Below are 21,966 nucleotides of genomic sequence, written 5' to 3' on the forward strand. Positions count from 1 at the left end.
AATGGAGTGAATCATACCTTATGAGCCACAAGACATTCGTCAATTTTGTTTTGGAACATCCTTAGTATCCAATGTAGGAATATTTCTCATTCTTGTGGTGATAAATAATGTGAACCACAGTACTGTGTGAGAGCTGGCTTTGTGAATCATACACCAGATGTCTCTATACACAACAGAATTTTTGATGAAATGGGTGGTAATTGGTATCACAAAAGCATTTGGATATTCAGAAATTGTTAGTCCAATTACCAGCTCTCCTTAAGTGCTGGGATAGGTATTACTTTTGTTTTTTTCAAATTAATAACTTATTTCTATTAAAATGCTAACATTCCAATTGCTACAGGCATCTTATACCTCAATTCACAAAATGCTTTTTAATTTGTATGCGTCTCTAATGAGACCTTAATTCAAATTCAACTCTATAATACGAATGTGTCCTTCTCCTTGCCTCAGTCCAAATCCAGTCATCCTTACATTTATAAAAAGAACCAGCCTGGGCTGAATTTTCATTTATCAGTTTCCAAGAGATTCTCCTCTCTCTTGACAAAGAGTAACAAATAGCAGTACTTTGCCGAGTAAATTTCCTGGTACATTCAACTTAACTACAAGTAAACACCCTGACTTGCAAATACTGTCTTCACTTTAGCTGAATTAGACATTGAAAATCCCAAAGCCATTTTTCATCTCCATCCATTGTTAATACTATGACTAATCAAAGAAGTTCTACGTGGTTGACTTTATCTCCTTATATGGCTCAATGTCAAATTTTGTTTGATAAAACTCCTGTGAAGCGCCTTGGGACATTTTACTACATTAAAGGTGCTATATAAATACAAACTGTTGATGGTGCTTTTGTTGTTGTAGCGGTGTAGGACTATCTTTGCATGGTTCCACCTGTTCCAATGCACACCATGCATCTCCTGCAATTACTTTATCTTCATGCTCACCTCCAGAGTTCTCTAAGATTTCATTTGTGCCTCCTCCTCTTACTTATCTACATGATACACCTTGGTGATATCATTCCATAGGCATAGGGTTAGCATGTATTTGTGAGCTGATAGCAACCAAATCTAACTCACTGCCACTTCCACCAACTAACTCTGTGTTGTCTGACATTAACTAACCTGAATTTTATCCACTTGATCTTCAGGAAGACCAAACTCATCATTTTAAATCCCACTAGAAGGACTTAGAAGGAAGGTTGGTTATGGCGGGGGCGGGGGGTGCGGGTAGGTGCTTGAATGTGAAGGGTTCTCATGCAGGAAAATGGTTCCAGAAGGTAGGTATAAAGGCACTTACATCCTATATCTTGCACGTTCTTGCCTTGATGAAGCTGCCAGGTTTCCCAATGCTTGGGAAGGCTGGCCAACCAGAGTTAAAGTTGAAAAGTAGAATGACAATGAGGCTCGCTGCCTCATTATCATATTTAAAGTTCCAACACACCTCCTTGGATTGGGCTGGTTGCCCACCCACCTTCTGGCCTCAGTTAAAGCTGGATTTGGACAAATTGGAGGTGGGTTTGAATTGGGAGCAGATTTATCAGACTTTAACCTCCCACTTGATGCAAAGCCACCTGTTTCCTAGATTAAAATCACCCCTATGGCTTTTGAAACAACTTTAAGACCCTTGCCCTTATCTACAAATTTTTCAGAGCCTTACCCTTTTCTACTTCTGCAACCTTCTCCAGCTTTATGTCTGATTTTAGCCTCCTGGTTTGCCCCTCTTTACCTTTGGTGGAACAGCCTCCAGCCATCTTGGCTTTACTCTTTGGAACTCCCTCCATAAACCCCTCCACCACTCTACCTCTTTTTGCACCTTTAAAACCCTTCTCAAATATCATCTCTACTCTTGTGCAGAGGCTATTCCTTTTCTACTTTGTGAAACTCCATGAGACAGTTCCTATGTTAAGAGCAATGCAAATTGTTGGGATTGAGTTCATCAAAGTTTCCATGCATTACATAAGGTTTGGCAGTATAAATGGAATAACATCAGAATACTATCAGGCGCTATTATGCACCAAAGCATCAGTAAAATTATTCTGTAAAAGCTTCTCATTATCCTTTTTATGCCAGCCTTGCCTCAGTGGTAGCATCTTGCATCTGAGACAGAAGCCCCACTCCAGTGACTTGAACACATGATCCAGGCTGGCACTCCAGTTCAGTACTAAGGGAGTGTTGCACTGATGGAGGAGCCAACTTTGGAATGAGATGTTAAACCAGGACCCCATCAGCCCTCTCAGGTATAATCATTGATAATTATAAGTGTAAAAGATCCAATAGCATTATCTCAATGAGAGGGGAAGCTATCCTTCACCTCCCCCACATCCTATCACTGTTGTCCTAGTCAAGATTTATCCCTCAACCGACACCTAAAACTTGCTTAATTATTTTATTGCTGTTTGTGGGAGCTTGCTGGGCACAAATTGCTGTTGCATTTTCTACATTACAATAGTGACTACACTTCAAAAGTACTTCATTGGTTGTAAGGCATTTGGGACATCCTGAGTTCATGAAAAGTATTGTATAAATGCAAGTCTTTCTTTTCTTTTTTGTTTATCCTCTTTCAGTTGTCAGACATTTTGCACCATTCCTAGCCTATAGGGCCGGCAGGCAACCAACTCCTGGGCCTCTGACTATGCTGATCTGGGGCAGTCACTATTAGCTGCACATTAGCAGCGATACATTTTTTCCACTTTGGCATCATTGTCAAAATTGCAATTTAATGTGTGGGGAATTGAGTGCAGAAACCTGGATCCCGCCATCCCCTGATATAGCAGCATAATGTTCCAATTTCTTTGTAGCAAGACTTGTCGTAATTTAAGATTCAAAGGCGATGATAAAGAATTCTGTGAACAGACCTTTTAGAAATCATTTAAATAAATAAAAAGATCTCAATTTGTAGCCCTGTGTGCACAGTGTGCAATTTACAGAGCATGGATGGCCTAAAAACAGAAATCCACAGTGTGACACTTTAGAGCACAGACTGCTGTGACACTTTTAAAAGTGTAATGAACAAAAAAACCCCAGAACAGACTTTAATATTTGTCTTTCCAAATTGCTCACTGAATCCTTTAAATGTTTCCCACTGTACCATGCCTTTTTATATTATTCTGTCATGACATGACAAATCCAGCAAATAGTATACATACTGTGGAGATTTAACCTTGCAAATATATACTGTGGGGCAGGATCAAAGAAATTTAATACATCCTGTGGAGATGAAACCCTGTGAATATATACTGTAAGAGAATAATTTATTACATATCTTTTATAATTATCAGCGAACAACCCAATAAATTTTACAGACACTGTACAGGCTTGACCCAGTGAGCATATACTATGGGGGCATAACCTAGTAATACAATAGATATGATAGAGGTTTAGCCCAGTTAATACATACTGTAGGGGCATAACTTAGAAAACATGATGTATACTGCCAGGCTTTAACCCAATAAACATATACTATAATGACTTAATCAAGTAAATATGTTACCATTGTGCATAAAATATAAAGCAGTAAATATACATAGGAATATTAACCAATGAACATAACAAATATCAAGAGGATATCGAACACTAAATGTAACTACAGTAACAACAGCAGTAGTTTGCAAGGACAGACGGGTTAAACATTTTTTTGAGGAGGGGAGTGATGACAGCAGATTTGAAGGAGAGGGGTACAGTACCTAAGGATATCAGCTAGCATGCGGGCAATGAAAGGAAGCTGGGTGATCAACTGTCTAGTGGGAATAGGGTCAAGGGAGCAGGAAGTGTATCACCTGAGCAAGATAAGTTTGAAAAGGGGAGATGGGAGCGAAACTAGTCAATACATATCAGAAGATATAAAGTTATGAATGTGCTATAGATAATACTTATTTGAGTTCAATACTTACGCAAGTGATCACTTGTGTAAGTGTATCTTAACCTTCAAGGCACTTCTGGTAACATAGTAATTTATTGCTCTCTCCAACTCCTTCACTCCATTTGTATTCAATTTGACATCTTCTCTCAAACTCTACTGAGTGTTGTGATAGTTCATACATTTCATGGAGCATTTCTGGCTGATGCTATTTTTATTAAAGGGTACCATGATTATAAAAGTTTGGCTGTCACTTTTCCCCTTGGTTTATAAAGACATGATGTGAACCACTTTAAAATGCATCATTATATCACTTAAATATAGTATCATAATATTGAAAATGATCCATTTTGATTTTGGTATCCTACAGTACATGTTTCACAAAGTAACAAATACCTAAACAAATAACCAAGGATTCAATCAGGGTGATTCAGGCAACTGTAGGAACAATTTGAGCATCACTTACAAGTTATCACATCCATTCGCAAATTACAGCCTTATAAAACCCTCTTCTTTAGATATTTATATATTCCATATAAATGGTCTGAAGCTCAAATTGACAAAACATTATCCTAAACATCTTGCATATTCACAAACAAAAGACCTCTCAGCTATCTCTGATATTGGAATACACTGTAAATGACATACTATAGATTAGATTTTAGATTAGAGATACAGCACTGAAACAGGCCCTTCGGCCCACCGAGTCTGTGCCGAACATCAACCACCCATTTATACTAATCCCATATTCCTACCAAACATCCCCACCTGTCCCTATATTTCCCTACCACCTACCTATACTAGTGACAATTTATAATGGCCAATTTACCTATCAACCTGCAAGTCTTTTGGCTTGTGGGAGGAAACCAGAGCACCCGGAGAAAACCCACGCAGACACAGGGAGAACTTGCAAACTCCACACAGGCAGTGCCCGGAATCGAACCCGGGTCCCTGGAGCTGTGAGGCTGCGGTGCTAACCACTGCGCCACTGTGCCGCCCACACAAACACTGATTTTGAGTTGAACCAAATTGGTAGCAATATTAAAACTGTTCCTGAGTGCTTGATGAGCACACACAAAGAAGTAAAAAAGGTCACGTAAGGATCCCATTCAATGTAACAAAAAAAAATTCAGAGAGAAAAAAATATGCATTGACAGAGTAGAGAATGACTAGACAAATCGTAGCAGATAAGTACTGTGGACACTAGGACTATACTGTCAGAAAATGATGTCAACAGCAACTACAGTGCAGTTCATGACCACAGGTGTCATCATATCTACTTTCAAGACACTTGCATCTGTCTCTGTTCCCAAGGGGGATTCATTAGCATCTGTAGAGCTAACAGCCTGAATAAGTGCCACTCATTTCTGCAGCTTCTGTGTAAGGTTTATTTGCTTAGCTCTAATTCAGATATCGATAGATACGAGGAATAAGGTTACACACAGTAACAAATGAGGTTTCAAAGCAGACTTGGCAGGATCATCAAAAGGGGATGGGGTTAGTGATACTAAATATTTCTAAATACTCATTTTTAGTGAACAGTGTGTCACTTTGAAGTCCTGTTTGTCTTAACAAATGACGTAATCAGAGTTCTCCATCTAAAATTGTAAAATGCCACTATGAGTAAACTAATCCTTCTCAATGGTATAGCTTTACAGATGCTCAAGCAGGTGTATAGATGCCCAATTTACATGCATTCTAAGAGCTTGTGCGAACATGTTTTTTCAAATGTAAGGAAATATTGAAAGGATAGTGGGAATGTAAGACAGGCAGAACAAAGTGCATGCAGAGGAAAAATACCACACGTGGAATTTAGTTACAATTTTTTAATCCTGTTTCAACTGACATAAATCGGGATGTCAGCAGTATAAATGCTACCCCTGAGGTGAATATGGAACAAAATAGACACCAACTTAGCAAAGCTAACTTGGCTAATTTTGATTGATAGATAGAAGTTTTGATTGTCAGATGGAAGTTTTCTCAATTATGAGTTAATTTTGCCAATATAAATGATTTTTTGGGGGGTAAAGTGACTTAGTTTCCTGTCAGGTGAAGGATGTTATTCCTGGGGAACAGAATGTTTGAACATCTTTAATACCAAGTACAGTATATAAAACTCCATTATTTACAGAGTAAAGCTGTCTCTACAATATATTACCTTCAGTAAACATTTATAGTCAATTAAGGCCAGTTTTGCACTGTGGATTGTCCAAGACTCATTTCACTCAGAACCTTTAAAGTCATCAAAGACGACAAAATTTCCTCCCAAATGGTTGAAGCTAGATTCCAACCAAGAACAACATTCCAAGTGACTACATTACTTGGTCCTCAGAGCCAGTGTAAGTTTAGTGAGGGGTAATATCCTTTGCAGGGGAGTGTGCAAAATAGTTTGGAGGAAGTTAGGTTCAGATTTTGATTTAAATCTACATATGCTCAGTTTCATTTTGGAGGAAATGGAGTGAATGGAGAAAAGTAGACAAGGCTGTAAAAAGTAAATGGACTCCTTGAAATTTAGGTCTCTGGTCTCAACAGGTGGGAGAGGGAACTGGACAGTGTGATAAATTGGAATTACAACTCTCTGGAATAAAAATTTAGGTACCTGTGGTTAGGTTGGGGCTGTTGACTGTATAAAGCACTCCTCCTGGATGATAGTGAGGTACTATTAGATTAGCTTCAGACAGATGAAGGGCAGTGTCTTCTGTAAATAAAAGAAATGAAAAAAATAAAAGTGTGGCAGTAGACACAGATGTGTAGACATGTAAAGTAAGGGAAATACACTTAAGAATTTGTTGGAAGAACCGAATTGGGCTTCATGGAGCAATTACGAAGTCAAAAGGATTTTATTTCATTAATGAACAAGAACTGTCTAAAATTGAAACCTTCAAAGTACATAAGTAAGTTATACTATATACAGATATTAAATATTGTTATGAAAGTGCTTCTATTTTTTTTTAAATTGAGGACTTATAGGTGAAGATTGTGGAGATGGATTCATTTGGGACTTAAGTGATTCCATAGATGATAGACTTTGTTCTTTTTTTTTAAAAAAAAAGGTCACTTGAAGGACTTGAGCTTTCTGTTTAAAAATAACATTTACAGGATGCCACATGTCTTAAGCTAAATAAACAACAGAAGCCTGGGTGACTGGGAGAGTTGTTTACAGAGAAGTGACATGTCAAGATTTATGGTGGTCAAGAGTTGGTTTCATTTTGGAATATTGTTTTGAGTCAGTTGAGTTTATAGCCTGCTGAGAGAAACTCTCAGCTCATCTTTTCTGCACCTCTCTGAGAAACCCTGCAAATTCCAGTGTGTGATAGCTGAAATGCCTGATGCCGTATTTCTCCTGGAAAGCCTGCGAGACCTCGATGTCGCCTGAGGAGAACTGCTCCAAAAAGATCCGGGTTACAGCCATCTATGCATATTAGGGATGCCAGAATAAAGGGACAACTGATAGCATTCCATATCTTCTTTTCTTTCAAGAATTGACAAGTATTTGGCCAATGTATTTTTTTGTCTTTTTTTATACAAAGATCTCTGCAGAGAAAACTTCTTTAGTTTCTCTTTAACCTGTGTGTGTGGCTAATTTTAAAAGGGAATTTTCATATTTCAAATTGTGTGTTAATGCTTTGCATGTCTATTGGATAAGTCTTGTTTTATAATAAATAAATAATTTTGCTGTTTATGAAAGAAACCTGGTTGGTGGATTTTATTCTGAAATAAAAAAATAGAGTATATAATTAGCCGTATTGGTAACTGGGTAAACATTTAAATATATGTTATGACCTGTGGAGAAGTGGAACTAGAGGAAGACAGTGCACTCCTCGTGCCTTAGTTGTTACGACATAAATAGTCGCTTGGCAGTACAGAACTTCAGTATTGCAGAATAGAAAGACATGCTGTCAAAGCTTTTCATCTTGCACTCATCAGTACAGATGCAAGAATGCCAAATTTCAAAGGGAGCAACAATTTATACTGCATGAGAAAAGGGTGCTGATTGGTTGGCAAGTCGACTCTGGTTGAGGTGTTGCCATGGAGAATGCACCATGGAACTATTGTTCCTGTGCTTTTGTTCAATTCAAAAAAGGTGCAATGCCTGGATATGTTCCTGTTGCCTGCAGAGGACAGGTCCCTATGTATGAAGATATGTAGCAATATAAATAAAATGCAGTCTCCATAGAGGAGCTGTCATTATCCTGCAGAAGGTTTCCCCTGTTGAAATTGATCTACGCAAGGTTAAATCAAAGCTGCAGAAAGCCATAAGGCTATGATTGCCCTGACAGCAGAACCCCTGACAGACTTGGAATTGCCCTGGCTTTCATCTTCAAGAATGTAAAATCATTTTGAAAAGAGGGGAAGAGGATAATAATGGCAAAAAAAACTTAAATTCAATGTTATAAATTATACAAATTAAAGGTCAAGAATTATCAAAGAAAACATTCAAGAGTCAAAGAAAACATTCTTGGATATAAACAGAGGGAAGCATATTATAGTAATTTGCCATTGTGCCTGTACTGAGAGTTTTTTGGGGGGGTTTTTGCCTTCCCTTTTCTGAAAGTTTGAATGTTCCTATTTGAAAGATGTTTGGCCCAGCTGAACCCCCATTTCTTGGAGAAAGTTCAAAATTTGACACCAGTGGGCACTAAGTTGACAGTCACCCTCGGAATGGCTACACAGTGGCGCAGTGGTTAGCACCGCAGCCTCACAGCTCCAGGGACCCGGGTTCGATTCCGGGTACTGCCTGTGTGGAGTTTGCAAGTTCTCCCTGTGTCTGCGTGGGTTTTCTCCGGGTGCTCCGGTTTCCTCCCACAAGCCAAAAGACTTGCAGGTTGATAGATAAATTGGCCATTATAAATTGTCACTAGTATAGGTAGGTGGTAGGGAAATATAGGGACAGGTGGGGATGTTTGGTAGGAATATGGGATTAGTGTAGGATTAGTATAAATGGGTGGTTGATGTTCAGCACAGACTCGGTGGGCCGAAGGGCCTGTTTCAGTGCTGTATCTCTAATCTAATCTAATCTAAAAATGGCTGGTAAATACAAACCATCACACTTGGACAGGAGGAATTCCTCTCTGGATTTGAGATGAAAACACATGAGGTGGCAATATTGTAAATGATTTGCCTGGGACCTCATTCTCGTGATATAGAATCTGAGATGAACTTTAGTGCTGACACTGGATGCAAATGAGGACAACAAATATTTTATTTGCCAACAATGGCAATGCTCACCTAAATGGACACAAAATACCACTGAAAATTAAAGCCTGGGGTTTCTTGGTTATTTTTTGAGCGTATGATCTATAGGAAATTGTAACAGTATGTGGCTTCTGTTTGAATTTCTGTAATTATAATTTGGAATTGTCAAGCAGATCGTTTTGGAAGCAATGTTAAAGGGCAATAATATAATTTGTGAGGTTGGGCTGGTAATATAACATTTCCTTTAAATTAACATAGGAATGCAATATGACTGTCTTTAACTTTCAAGTAAGTTACACCACCACTGAGGATAAATGATAAGGATGTGTTTTATAATACACAAGCCATGTTATTGTATGAAAATCAACTAAAATTTCTTGACAAACTTGAAGTGGCACAATTTTTAATCCTTCAATGTGGATGCTATCATGCAGCAATGACATGATGACTGGACATTGACATTCCAATGGCGATGCACCATCAGTTAAATGAAAGACAAAATTAAATGAAACCATCCCATGAGCTTCACAACATATATTATAAAAATACTTGATCCCTTGGAAGTGATTCTGAGGCTGTGATTTTTTTCTCAGGGTTCAGAAGATGTTAGCTGAGTAATTTGTAGCCTGTAATCTGAGATCATTGCTTTAGATGACTGTCAGTAACCGCACAAAAACTCAGTTGTCAAGGTTTGTGATGCTACCTGAACCACTTGATTAGATTACTGTTATGGTAGAATTACACCAGACCTCAGGCTGGAAGTTGCATTAAGGGCCTTGTCTCAGTCATGGCAAACTGGAGTTGTGAACTCAAGAACCAGTAGACTTATATATAAAAAAATGATTATGTCTAAAGCTTTGGTCTTGCACCACAGACCAACAGTATTCCTCTTACTCTTGTTCTGCCATTGCAGTCAACCCACATAATTGGAGTATCTGACTTTTTCGGCAGGACAGTAAGTAGGAAGTAATTTCCTATTATAATGCTCTACATTTTAGATGTGCCCCACCTTTTAAAATGATTTAGAATGCCATCAGTCCAATGGAAGAAGTGAGGTAGCAAAGAGAGCAAGTACAGAAAGCTGAAGTAAAAGTTCAGCAACCAAAAGGCAGTATGCTGTTGTCCTGTCAAAACTGGGTGGACTGTCAGAATCCAATGTGAAATTAGTTTTGGCAAAGCCCATCCCAGTTCCTAATGGGAACAAAGCTACAACACAAAACATACTATAATTTGCTACCAATGAACTTTGACAGGTGAGAAAGGTGTCTAGGGGTCCCTCTCAGCCTTCAACTGGTCTTACTGTAACAGGATTTAATTTTAAACACACCGTATTTTAAGCTCCCCGTTGGTGAATCCTGGTTCACCGTTTTCAGATTATAAGGCAAAGAAACGAGCACAAAAAGGCTTCCTTAGGGTTAAAGAAGAAAAGTGAAATTTAGTAAAACTTAAACTTAAAACTCTAATTTGGTTAACGCCTACGGATACACGACACGCCCACAGTAGCATGCATATGCGATACACACATGAAAATAGGGACAGAAAAGAGCAGAAGAAAAATATAAGTGGAAATGTTTGAGGCAATAACTGAAGAATTTTTGGTTACAGGTCTTCGAGTTCACTGTATAGTCCTTGCTTATAGGTGGATCTTGCTTTTTGTTGGGACCCAGTATTCTTCTTAAACTTTGTTCACTGTAGGAGACTTTTCTCTCTTGGGGTTCATGCGTCTTCAATGGATTCCGAAGTTGGTGAGAAAGAGATGGGAGCAGACAGGAGAGGCTGCGGCGAGCCAGCCAGGAGAAATCTTTTCTATCCAGGAACAAAGAGCTTTCTGCCAGTTCAAACACTGTCTGTACTATTTAAAACTCCCCAAGTTGGCCAGCAGGATGGTCATATGACTGACTGGTTTGACCAGGTCTTTTCTGTGTATTGTATGGGAGCAGGGCATAGCTCCTTTGTTCCAACACTGTATGCTAATACGAAAAAATGTCTTTCCGGCCAGTAGCCTGGCAATTCCTTATAATAGGCATTCTCTTCTTCCCAGCAACAATTTGAAATTTAGTGTCCATGTGGTGAAATTAATGTGCCTCATTCTTGGCAGGTGGGGGCCTGCATGACACCTCCACACCCAGGGCAATGAAATGCAATTTGAAAAAAAAGCACATTTCATTAAAAGAGTTGAGAGAAAAATACATAAGATACAGAAAACCATGCATTTCTCTCTTTCATTCCCATTCATTCATAAATCTTAAAGCTTATTACAATTGTATTTTCTGGGCGCCAGTGCTGCTTTAATTTCCCCTTTCTGGCATCCCAGTAACCACATGGTTCTTTGGGGAAGTTTTTCTTCAGTTTGCCCATTGCCATGAATGCCTAGAGTCTTTGTTCCTGCTGAGGTCATTTTTTTTCAGGAGAGATAGTGTGGGTGGGTCTATCATGAACTCTCTTTCAGTGCTTTGCTGAGTCATGCAAAGACTTTTGACTTCAGGGGATGGGTGGTTCCCTTTTTCTTTGACCACGGGGGAGGATTCTTTATTAATTTCCCCTTTGTTCTCTGGGACACTCTTGCCTGCAGGTATGTGTGCAGACTCTATTGCACGCCCCTGTGGCACATTGACTAGGTGAGCCGTCACCCTCATGGTTTCGCTGCTCCTTAGAGGTCTTTCTTTGTCTCTGCAGGTTCCTGTAAATGCTGTTAGCAACTCTGGTGGGGTGCGTTTGGTGTCTGCATTAACATAGGAGGATGTGGGGTCTAACATTTCACATTTCCCGTGGATGGGTAACCGGAGAGTAGGGGTCTTCATACGGGATTCCTCCCGGTCTTCCTTTAACCTGCCCTCTTGGTCACTTCTCTTTCTAAACTATGGCCAGCCGTGCCTGCCTGTCCCCTTTTGTTCTCAGCGGGGGTCCCTTACAGTTCACCAGTCCTCTGCTGGAGGGTCCTCCTAATACCAGTACAGGACTTAGGGGTGCAGGTTTCACTTTAGGCTGGGGCTTCCCCTCAACCTGGCACATGTGGCAACTCCTGTAGTACTCCACCACATCTTTGTGGCGTTTTGGCCAGTCAAACTGCTGTCTTAAGCAGGCTTTGGTCTTTCTTATACCAGTATGTACAGCTACTAAAGTCTCGTGGGCCCTTCTTAATATTTCTCTACAATACCTCTGTGGCACCACTAACTGGTAAACTACTGTCCACTCCTTGCTCTCAGGTCTATGAGGAGAATTCCATTTCTTCATCAGTACCTCATTCTTTAAATAGTAGCAATCAGGGACTCCCTCTACTTCACTTTCAGACTGAGCAGCCTGTGCTAACTCCTGCAATACTGGGTCGGCTCTCTGAGCCTCAGCTAGGGAAAATCCATTTAATTCATTCCCTGGGTCTCCTAATTTTCCAAAGAAAGTCTCAGACAGGCAAACCTAATGGTCATCTGCCTGCAGTGCCAATTCAGTCTCCTCTGGGGGAGCTGGTTTGATCATGACCTGATCTACTACACATTCAGGGAAATTGCAGGGGTCCATCTCCTGCCACGGCCCTGTCTCTCTGACCTCCCACGTTCTTTCTTTCACTACTGGGGGGGCTACAACCTTCGCGCCTGGCAGATCATTACCTAGGAGCTGGTCAAACCCGTCTACAGGCAAACTAGGGACAATCCCTACAGTCACCGGTCCCGAAACTAGGTCGCATTGCAGATGCACCCGGTGTACAGGTACAGGCATACACTGCCCTGCAGTACCATTCACCACCATTTTGTTGTTCACTGCACTCTCTGGGGGAAAGGTCAGGCCTTTTCCCAGTAAAAGGGATCTAGTGGCCTGTGTTTCTGAGAATCACTATGGGCTTGCTTGGCCCACTCGAGAGGTATGGGGTTACTTTTCCTTCAAACGCAAAACCCTGATAACACGCAGGAATGCTATTCTATTTTCCTGCACTTGCAGCCGTAAGCTTCCTGGGTCTCACTCTTACTGCAGTTAAAGCCAAAGCTTGTTCTGCTGTGCTTTCCATCAGGCTCCCATCTTTACTGAGCGAGTGTGCCCTGATTAACCCTACCGGTTTACCCTTTAGTTTCCAGCAGTCAGCTTTTAAATGCATTGCTTTATTACAATGGAAGCACACAGATCTCTGGGTCTCACTCTTTCTCACAGCATCTTCCTTTTTGGCTGGAGGAGGGCCCCCTATGTCTCCTGCTTTCCTTTCTCACCCAGGACTGCCTGGGCCAATATTACCTTCCCACCCTTTGTCCTTTTTGGATTTTGGGGTGTGATTAGGAAAGGTTCTCCCCTGGGAAACCGACTTATAAGTTGAAGCAAACTCATCAGCCAGAACGGTCACTTGCCGGACTCTGTAAACCCGCTGCTCCTCTATACGGGTCTTTATGGAGAGTGGGAGAGAGTGTTTAAATTCCTCTAACAGAATTACTTCTTTGAGAGTCTCATAGCTGCGCTGTATTTTTAAAGCCCTCAGCCACTGGTCAAAAGCCAGCTGTTACTTCTTTCAAACTCCAGATATGTTTGATTAGCTTGCTTCTTGAGAGTTCTAAACTTTTGGTGATAGGCTTCAGATACTAATTCATATGCCCCGAGGATAGCATTTTTGGTCAGTTCATAATTTGATGAACTCTCATCTGGCAACAGGGAATAAACCTCATGGGCTTTTCCAGTTAGCTTGCTTTGCAGTAAAAGAGACCCATGTCTCAGGTGGCCAGTTTAGCTGCCTTGCCAGTTTCTTAAAAGACACAAAAAATGCCTGCTATTCTTCCTCATTGAATTTTGGAATTAGCTGAGCGAGTTTTATCAATTTTGTACCCAGCCCTGAATTATGCTCCTCTATATTGGTCATACTTTCACTGGGGTTACTCTGTCACCCTCTAGTTAACTCAAGCCGCTTCAGCTCTCTTTCTTTGCATTCTTTCTGGAATATTCTTTCTCTCTCTCTCTCCTGCCTTTCATTTTCTTCATGTTCCTTCAGGAAGACTCTTTCTTTCTCCCTCGCTCTTTCCTCATATTCAAGTTTCCTCTGTTCCAATTGTATCTTTGCTAACAATACCCTGTCATGTCTGCTTCTAACCCTGTTTCTGTTTCTTCAGATTCAAGGGAAAAATGGTTCGCCACTAGCCTTAGGAGTTCAGACTTCCTAGCCTTGCCATGTACAGTGATCCAACACTGCTTAGCCATTTCGCTAAAGTCCTCCATAAACAGTGCTTTTAACTGATCCCAAATTACTTCATCCTGGCTTGGAGAGCTACTAGCTTCAGTTGCAGACATGTTAGTATTCAATCACACACAACCACAAGAAAACCTATATTAATCTTGCTCTTTTTTTGATTGGGAACGATTTGGCTTCCCACTTCCAATTTCTCCCTTTTGTCTGTGAGTCACCTCCGGACACTGGCATCCAAATTTCTGTTATGACCAGGTGAGAAAGGTGTCTAGGGGTCCCTCTCAGCCTTCACCTAGTCTTACTGTAACAGGATTTAATTTTAAAGACACCACTTTTTGAGCTCCCCCTTGGTGAATCCTTGTTCACCGCTTTCCAATTATAAGGCAAAGAATCAAGCACAAACAGGCTTTCTTAGGTTTAAAGAAAAGTGAAATTTATTAAAACTTAACTTAAAACTCTAATTCAGTTAACACCTACGGATATACGACACACCAACACTAGCGTGCATACGCGATATACACATGTAGATAGGGACAGAAAAGAGCAGAAGAAAAAAGTGGAAAATTTTGAGGCAATATTTGAAGAGTTTTTGCTTTTAGGTAGATCTTGCTTTTTGTTGGGGCCCAGTATTCTCTTAAGCCTTGTTCTCTCTTGGGTTTCATGCGTCTTCAATGGATTCCGAAGCTGGTGAGAAAGAGATGGGAGCAGACAGGAGAGGCTGCGGCGAGCCAGCCAGGAGAGATCTTTTCTATCCAAGAGCAAAGAGCTTTCTGCCAGTTCAAACACTGTCTCTGCAATTTAAAACTCCCCAAGTTGGCCAGCAGGATGGTCATGTGACTGACTGGTTTGACCAGGTCTTTTCTGTATATTGTATGGGAGCAGGGCATAGCTCCTTTGCTCCAACACTGTATGCTAATATGCTAAAGGAGCCTGGCAATTCCTTGTAATAGGCCTTCTCTCCTTCTCAGCAACAATTTGAAATTTAGTGCCCATGTGGCGAAATTAATGTGCCTCATTCTTGGCAGGTGGGGGCCTGCATGACACTAGATATTGCCATACAGCTCAAAAGAAAAAAATGAAGTTCTAACGAAAGGTTAAGAACCTGAAAAATGAACTCTGTTTCTCCTTCCACAGATGCCATCTGACCTGCTGAGTATTTCTGGCATGTTCTGATTTTATTTGGGTGTAGTTAATACAGAGGAGGATTGTGACAAAATATAGGAAGACAACAGTAAACTTGCAGAATTGGCTTGTAATTAGCAAATGTACTTGAATATAGATTAATGTGAGGTAATACATTTTGGTAGGAAGAATAAGGAGGCCACATACTCCTTGGAAATTAAGTGCCTAAATGGGGTAGAACAACAAAGGAATCTGGGTGCATGCTAATCACTAAAAGTAGCGATACAAGTTAATAAGGCAATAAAAAAAAACAAAGCACTGGGGTTCATTTCTAGGGAGGTAGCACTGAAAAGCAGAAAAGTTGTGTTAAACTTATCTGATTTAATTTTTCAAAATTCACTAGATTCTGGAAAGGTTCCATCAGACTGGAAAGTAGCAAATATAACCCCTCTATTAAAGAACGTGGGGAGGCAGAAAACAGGTAACTATAGGCCAGTTAGCTTGACGTCTGTCGTGGGGAAGGTGTTAGAATCGATCATTAAGGAGGCTCCAGCTGGGCACTTAGAAAAACTCAAGGTAACCCGGAATAGTCAGCATGGTTTTGTGAAAGGAAAATCATGTTTAACAAATCTATTTGGAGTTATTTGAAGGTGTAACATACGCAGTTGATAAAGGGGAGCCCGTTGACATACTGTACTTGGATTTCTGGAAGGCATTTGACCAAGGTGCCACATAAAAAGGTTATTGTGCAAAGTAGAAGCTCATGGTGTTGAAGGTAACATATTAGCATGGATAGAAGATTGGCTGGCTGCCAGAAAACAGAGAGTATGCATAAACAGGTCCTGTTCTGAGTGGCAGGATGTGACGAGTGGAGTCCCGCGGGGGTCTGTGCTGGGGCCACAACCTTTTACAATTTATATCAATGACTTAGATGAGGGGAGCAATGGCATGGTAGCTAAATAGATAGGTATGATAGTGTGTCGTGAAGAGGAGATATGGAGGTTGCAGACTGATATACATAGGTAGAGTGAGTGGGCAAAAATCTGGCGGATGGAGTATAATGTGGGAAAATGTGAAGTTGTTCACTTTGGCAGGAAGAATAAAAAAGCAGAGTATTACTTAACAACTGTAGAATTTCGAGGTACAGAGGGATCTAGGTGTTCTAGTGCAGGAGTCACAAAAAGTTAATATGCAGGTACAGCAAGTAATAAAGAAGGCTAATGGAATGCTATCCTTTATTACGAGAGGAATTGCAAATAAAAGTAAGGATGTTATGCTGCAGTTATACAGAGAATTGATGATATTGCATCTTGAATACTATGTACAGTACTGGTCTCCTTATTTAAGGAAGGATGTAAATGCATTGGAGGCAGTTCAGAGGAGGTTTACTAGATTGATACCAGGAATGAACCGGTTGTCTTATGAGGAAAAGTTGGATAGACTGGGCTTTGTTTTCACTGGAGTTTAGAAGAGTGAGGGGAGAATTGATTGAAGTATATAAGATCCTGAACGGTCTTGACAAGGGGGATGTGGAAAGGCTGTTTCCTCTTGTGCTGAGTCCAGAACTAGGAGACACTGTTTTAAAATTAGGGGTCGCCCTTTGAGGACAGAGATGAGGAGAAATTTTTTTCTCCCAGAGGATTGTGCGACTTTGGAACTCTCTGCCTCAGAAAGTGGTGGAGGCAGAGTCATTGAATATTTTTAAGGCGGCAGTAGATATATTCTTGTTAGGCAAGGGAATCAAAGGTTATTAAGGTAGATGGGAGTGTGGAATTCGAGACACAAACAGATCAGCCATGATCTTATTGAATGGCGGAGCAGGCTCGAGAGGCTGAATGGCCTACTTCTGCTCCTAATTCGTATGTTCGTATGTTTCTATGTTGGCTAGACCATATTTGGAGTACTGTGACCAGTTCTGGTCTCCATTTTATAAAAAGGATATAGAGGCACTGGAGAAAGGTGCACAAAGATTTATTAGAATGCGACCAGAACTGAGAGGTTATACCTATCAAGAAAGATTGAACAGGGTGGGCTTCATTTTGCTAGAAAAGACTGAGGGGTGATCTGAGAAACTCAAGAGAAACTACTTTACCGAGAGAGTGGTTAGAATCATAGAATGGTGACAGCACAGAATCATAGAATGGTGATTCGGCCCATCATGCCAGCTGTCTGCAAGAACAACTCACCTATTTGCACTCCCATGCCTTTTCCTTGGAACCCTGCAAATATTTTTTGCCTCAGATAATTATCCAGTTCTCTTTTGAAGGCCTTGATTGAATCTGCTTCCAACACACTCTCAGGCAGTGTATTCCAGATCCTAACTACTAATCGCTTAAGTTTTTTCCCTCATGTTGCTGTTGCTTTGTTTGCCAATCATCTCAAATCAGGGTCCTCTGGTTCTCAACCATTCTGCCAACAGGAACAGTTTCTCTCAATCTACTTTGTCCAGACCCCTCATAATTTTGAAAACCTCTGTCAAATCTCCTCTTAATCTCACTTCCCCAACGAGAACAATCCCAGCTTCTCCAATCTATTTACATAACTGAAATTCCTCATCCCTGGACCATTCTTTTCTGCACCCTCTCTAATCCTTCTTAAAGTGTGGTGCCCAGAATTGGACCCAATACTCCAGCTGAGGTTGAACCAGGATTTTATACAGGCTCATCATAACTTCCTTGCTTTTGTACTCTGTGCCCCTATTTATAAAGCTCAGCATCCTGCATCCGTTATTAACTGCTTTCTCAACCTGCCCTGCCACCTTCAATGATTTATGCACATATGTTGCCACTGTGCCTTTTTTTCCATGGGGCTTTAAGTTTGCTGACAAGCCTGTTATGTGGCACTTTATCAAGTGCGTTTTGGAATTCCATGTACACCACATCAACTGCATTACCCTCATCAATCCTCTCTGTTACCTCATCAAAAAAATCAAGCAAGTTAGTTGAAACAATTTGCCTTTAATTTGCACTGGCTTTCCTCAATTCATCTGCATTTGTCCAAGTGACTGTTAATTTTGTCCCGAATTATCATTTCAACAAGCTTTCTCATCACTGAGGTTAAACTGACTGGCCCGCAGTTGCTGGGATTATTGTTACACCTTTTATTGAACAAGGATGTAAGTTTTGTGATTCTCCAGTCCTCTGGCACCACCCCGTATCTAAGGAGGATTGGAAGATTATGGCCAGAGCCTCTGCAATTTCCGTCATTACTTCTTTCAGTATGCTTGGATGCACAGATCCCCTTTTTGGTCCCTATTTGACCCCACTCCTCCTTTTATCACCCTTTTACTATATATATGCCTAAAGAAGATGCTTGGATTCCCTGTTACATTAGCTGCCAGTTGTTTCTCATACTCTCTTTTTGCATCTCTTATTTCTTTTTCACTTCCCCTCTGAATTTTCTATGTTCAGCCTGCTTCTCAATTGTATTATCCACTTGACATCTGTCATATGCACCCTTTTCCTGCTTTATCTTACTCTCTATCACTGTTAGAATGTGGAACTCACTACCACAGTGAATAGTTGAGGCGATTAGCACAGCTGCTTTTAAGGGTAAGTTAAATAAGTAAATGAGGTGAAAGGAATAGAAAGATATGTTAAAGGGGTTTGATGAAGAGGAGTGGGAGGAGGCTTGTGTGGAGCATAAATAACAGCATAGGCCAGTTGGGCTGAATGGCCTGTTTCTGTGCTGTAAATACTTCATAATTATACAAGAATGACTGGTATAGTCAAGGGTTACTTCTGTTAACAGGAAAGGGCTAGGAAAGGAAAACAAGGTCTACTCAGCATCTATCCAATGCCATATTAGCCTTAGAAAAAGTTGATGTTGACAATGGTTGCAAAAAATGGAGAAGCAATTGTCCCCAACACTTAGATTCCCAACACCTTGATGAGCTGAAAGTTACACATTCCAAAAAGGTCTCACTTGAATGTAGCTCTCCATCTTGGGAAGTAGCAGAGTGAGATAGTAGTGCCTCAACCAGTTTTTGAAACATACAAAATGTCACTCAATTGGTGATGAGATTTGACACGAGTTGGACAGCAATCCACAGAGGCAAAAGCAGATAATTAAATAAGCGAACTCATAGGGCAGCCAAAATCGCCAGTGACATTGATGAGACCAAAAAAGAGGCAGCTACAAGAGAGTCTGAAGTCCCTGGTGAGTGTTGCCCATCAGCACTATGCAGTGAGATACAGCCACAATGGAAAAAAAGTATAAAGGCCAAGAAAAGGAATAGATAAAAGGCTTTGATGCAGGAAAAAGATTTGAAAGACAGGCATTGTTAGACAAATTAAAAAAAAAACTTTAAAATATCTGTGTTCAGTTAAAGTTGGAAAAGTGAAAGTCAGTGCTGTAAAAGAAAGAAAATAAGACACAGAACTTGTAAAGAAAGATATTAAACAAAGTCAGTGAACAGGAAGTTACATATGATGAAAATGGAAATTAAATACAATGAACAAAAATGACAAAGTTACATGTGGTTAGGTACTAACCAGGGATGGAATTATTCCAGAAGAATAAGATAATTCATTTTGAGTTAGGAAAAGCATGAGATCAATTTGGGAGGCTTATTCTTCATAATAACTCAGTTCCTAGAATAAAATCCTGTTTGTATTTTAATGAAAAAAGGGTCAGACTTTCTGAAGGTGCACCTACGTGACTAGAGTTTCCTCTAATTGTAACAGGGCAACAACCACCTAATCCTCCATACAATAAAAATGATTCTACATGATGGCACAGCATACGTCTGATGTGCAGCCTGGTTCCTATGCAAGATTCTATTACTGACAGTTGTGCCACTTAATGAATTCTCTGGGATATTTCCTTCTCTCTGTACACATTGCGATTGTACAATCCAGCTGTGTTTTATTCAGTCGCAGCTCTCAGGGAGCTTAGCTTTTTCGAGTAGATGCACCCATCTAGCCTTGACCAGAAATACAGATATTCAACATTGCTCCATTTAAAAAAAAAATTGATTTAATTAAATAAAGACATCAATAATTTTTCTATTTCATACCATCTTAATCTAGCATCACACTTCCTTGTCTAGTAAAGAAAATAGAATGTATACCTGACGGGCTTTGATAAACAAGCAGCCTGGAATTCCAGCTCTGATATTTTCATGCAAGTGACAGACATTTTAATTAGTGTGATCAAGCCTTTGATAAATCAGCAGCTTTCTGTTTAACATTAACCCATTCAGTGATCGCACCCAATTTCTCTCATTTACAGTCAGATGTAGTCTCTAGTTTTGGAACTGCTGTGACACCCTCACTGAGAATATTTCAGATCTCACAGATTTTTCAAAAACAGTCTGCAAACTGCATGTTCTTTTTGTGCTGCCTAATCTCTGTAACAAAGGCTTTTTACGTATAAAATTGAATAATTTGGCTGGGGAAATAATCTTGCATAAAGAATAAAGAAACAACGATCTTATTCTTTTTTAGGGTAAAGTGGGGTCTTGCTCAATAATCCCACTCAAATGAATTGACTGAATTTGCTTATGTAAATTTTTATAGCTGCATATCATTAAGAAAAATTGTAAAGTTATCAGTAATAACACTGTATTTGTACAGCAAAATAGGAACAGCACAGACTGGATTGTGTTTCACGCTGGTTGTTTATGACAGACCGCTAAACCCCTCAATACATTCCTGCGTGATGTGCTTCAATTTGTTATCAAATATACTCTATCTCCATTACAAGATTCTTCACAGCCGAGGAGGAGGAAAAATTGGCAGGTGAATCATTGCCAGCTGCTCTGGCATACAATTCCACCTCTCTTCCTCCATCCCAAAAAGGTCGGCAATGATTAAGAATTCACAGCATGGACAAATTGCGGATCTAAACTCTGCAGTCTATCATTTCATGATACAGAGCAACATCTTGCTTTGGTACTGGGCTGGTCCTCATGCCATTTTGACGTGAGCCAATTTGATTGCTAAAATCAATTCTGCTAAATCCCAGTTGCACGTACAAACTTACCTCTCATTAGAGGATTTATTATTCATTAAATTTAATTATTACTTTTTACCCCACACAACCACTTATGAACCTTCCAACCCTGCAGTGGCAGTTTTGATGGAAGGTTATGATTTTTCATGTTGATTCAGGAAACCAATGAGACTGTGAAACTATGTCAAACAAACTAAGACTTTCCCATTATTTGCTTCAAATGGGAGATAATAATGTGCATCTATCTAGGAAAGGCAAAATTCTGAGCTTAGAAAAATCCTTCTTAAATCTAATATCAAGGAAAATTGCTCTTTATACTGCTTAATAAGAATTTATAATTGTAATTTATAGCACTCAGCTGAAGCATAGTAATATTATGAACATAAAATCGTAAATATCAATCATAGTGAGAAATTAAATGAATAATTACAGTAGTTATACTCAGTCATTAAACTGACAATGGGGATATCTGACTTGTAATACAACAGCTTTGCTTTCAACATGTTTTATTTGACAATCAGGATTAAACAATCATACTGTAATTATCTTTAAAGTAGTATTGTCTTCCGCCTAGTTAAGGGGACAATGGCAATAAAATTCAACTTTCATGGGGGCGCAAATTGGACAGTGTCATGTTGGCTGCCATTTTACATCCTGCCTGATTTTCCTTCCTGTGGAAA

At 40.0% G+C, this 21,966-nt stretch overlaps 1 protein-coding gene across 14 annotated transcripts in view; it reads right to left on the reverse strand.

The window, feature by feature from the left end:
- LOC137375999 (teneurin-2-like) overlaps positions 1 to 21,966 on the reverse strand; it is an 812,476-nt gene that overhangs the window by 610,101 nt on the left and 180,409 nt on the right. For 10 of the 14 annotated variants that reach the window (XM_068043882.1, XM_068043881.1, XM_068043877.1 and 7 more), the window contains exon 3: positions 6,458 to 6,556. The exons of the other annotated variants lie outside the window; for them this stretch is intronic. In XM_068043882.1, the coding sequence (XP_067899983.1) occupies positions 6,458 to 6,556 (99 nt within the window). The remainder of the gene's footprint in view (positions 1 to 6,457; positions 6,557 to 21,966) is intronic. 14 annotated transcript variants of the gene reach the window in all.

The sequence above is a fragment of the Heterodontus francisci genome, chromosome 12 (assembly GCF_036365525.1).
Source record: "Heterodontus francisci isolate sHetFra1 chromosome 12, sHetFra1.hap1, whole genome shotgun sequence".
NCBI lineage: Eukaryota > Metazoa > Chordata > Chondrichthyes > Heterodontiformes > Heterodontidae > Heterodontus > Heterodontus francisci.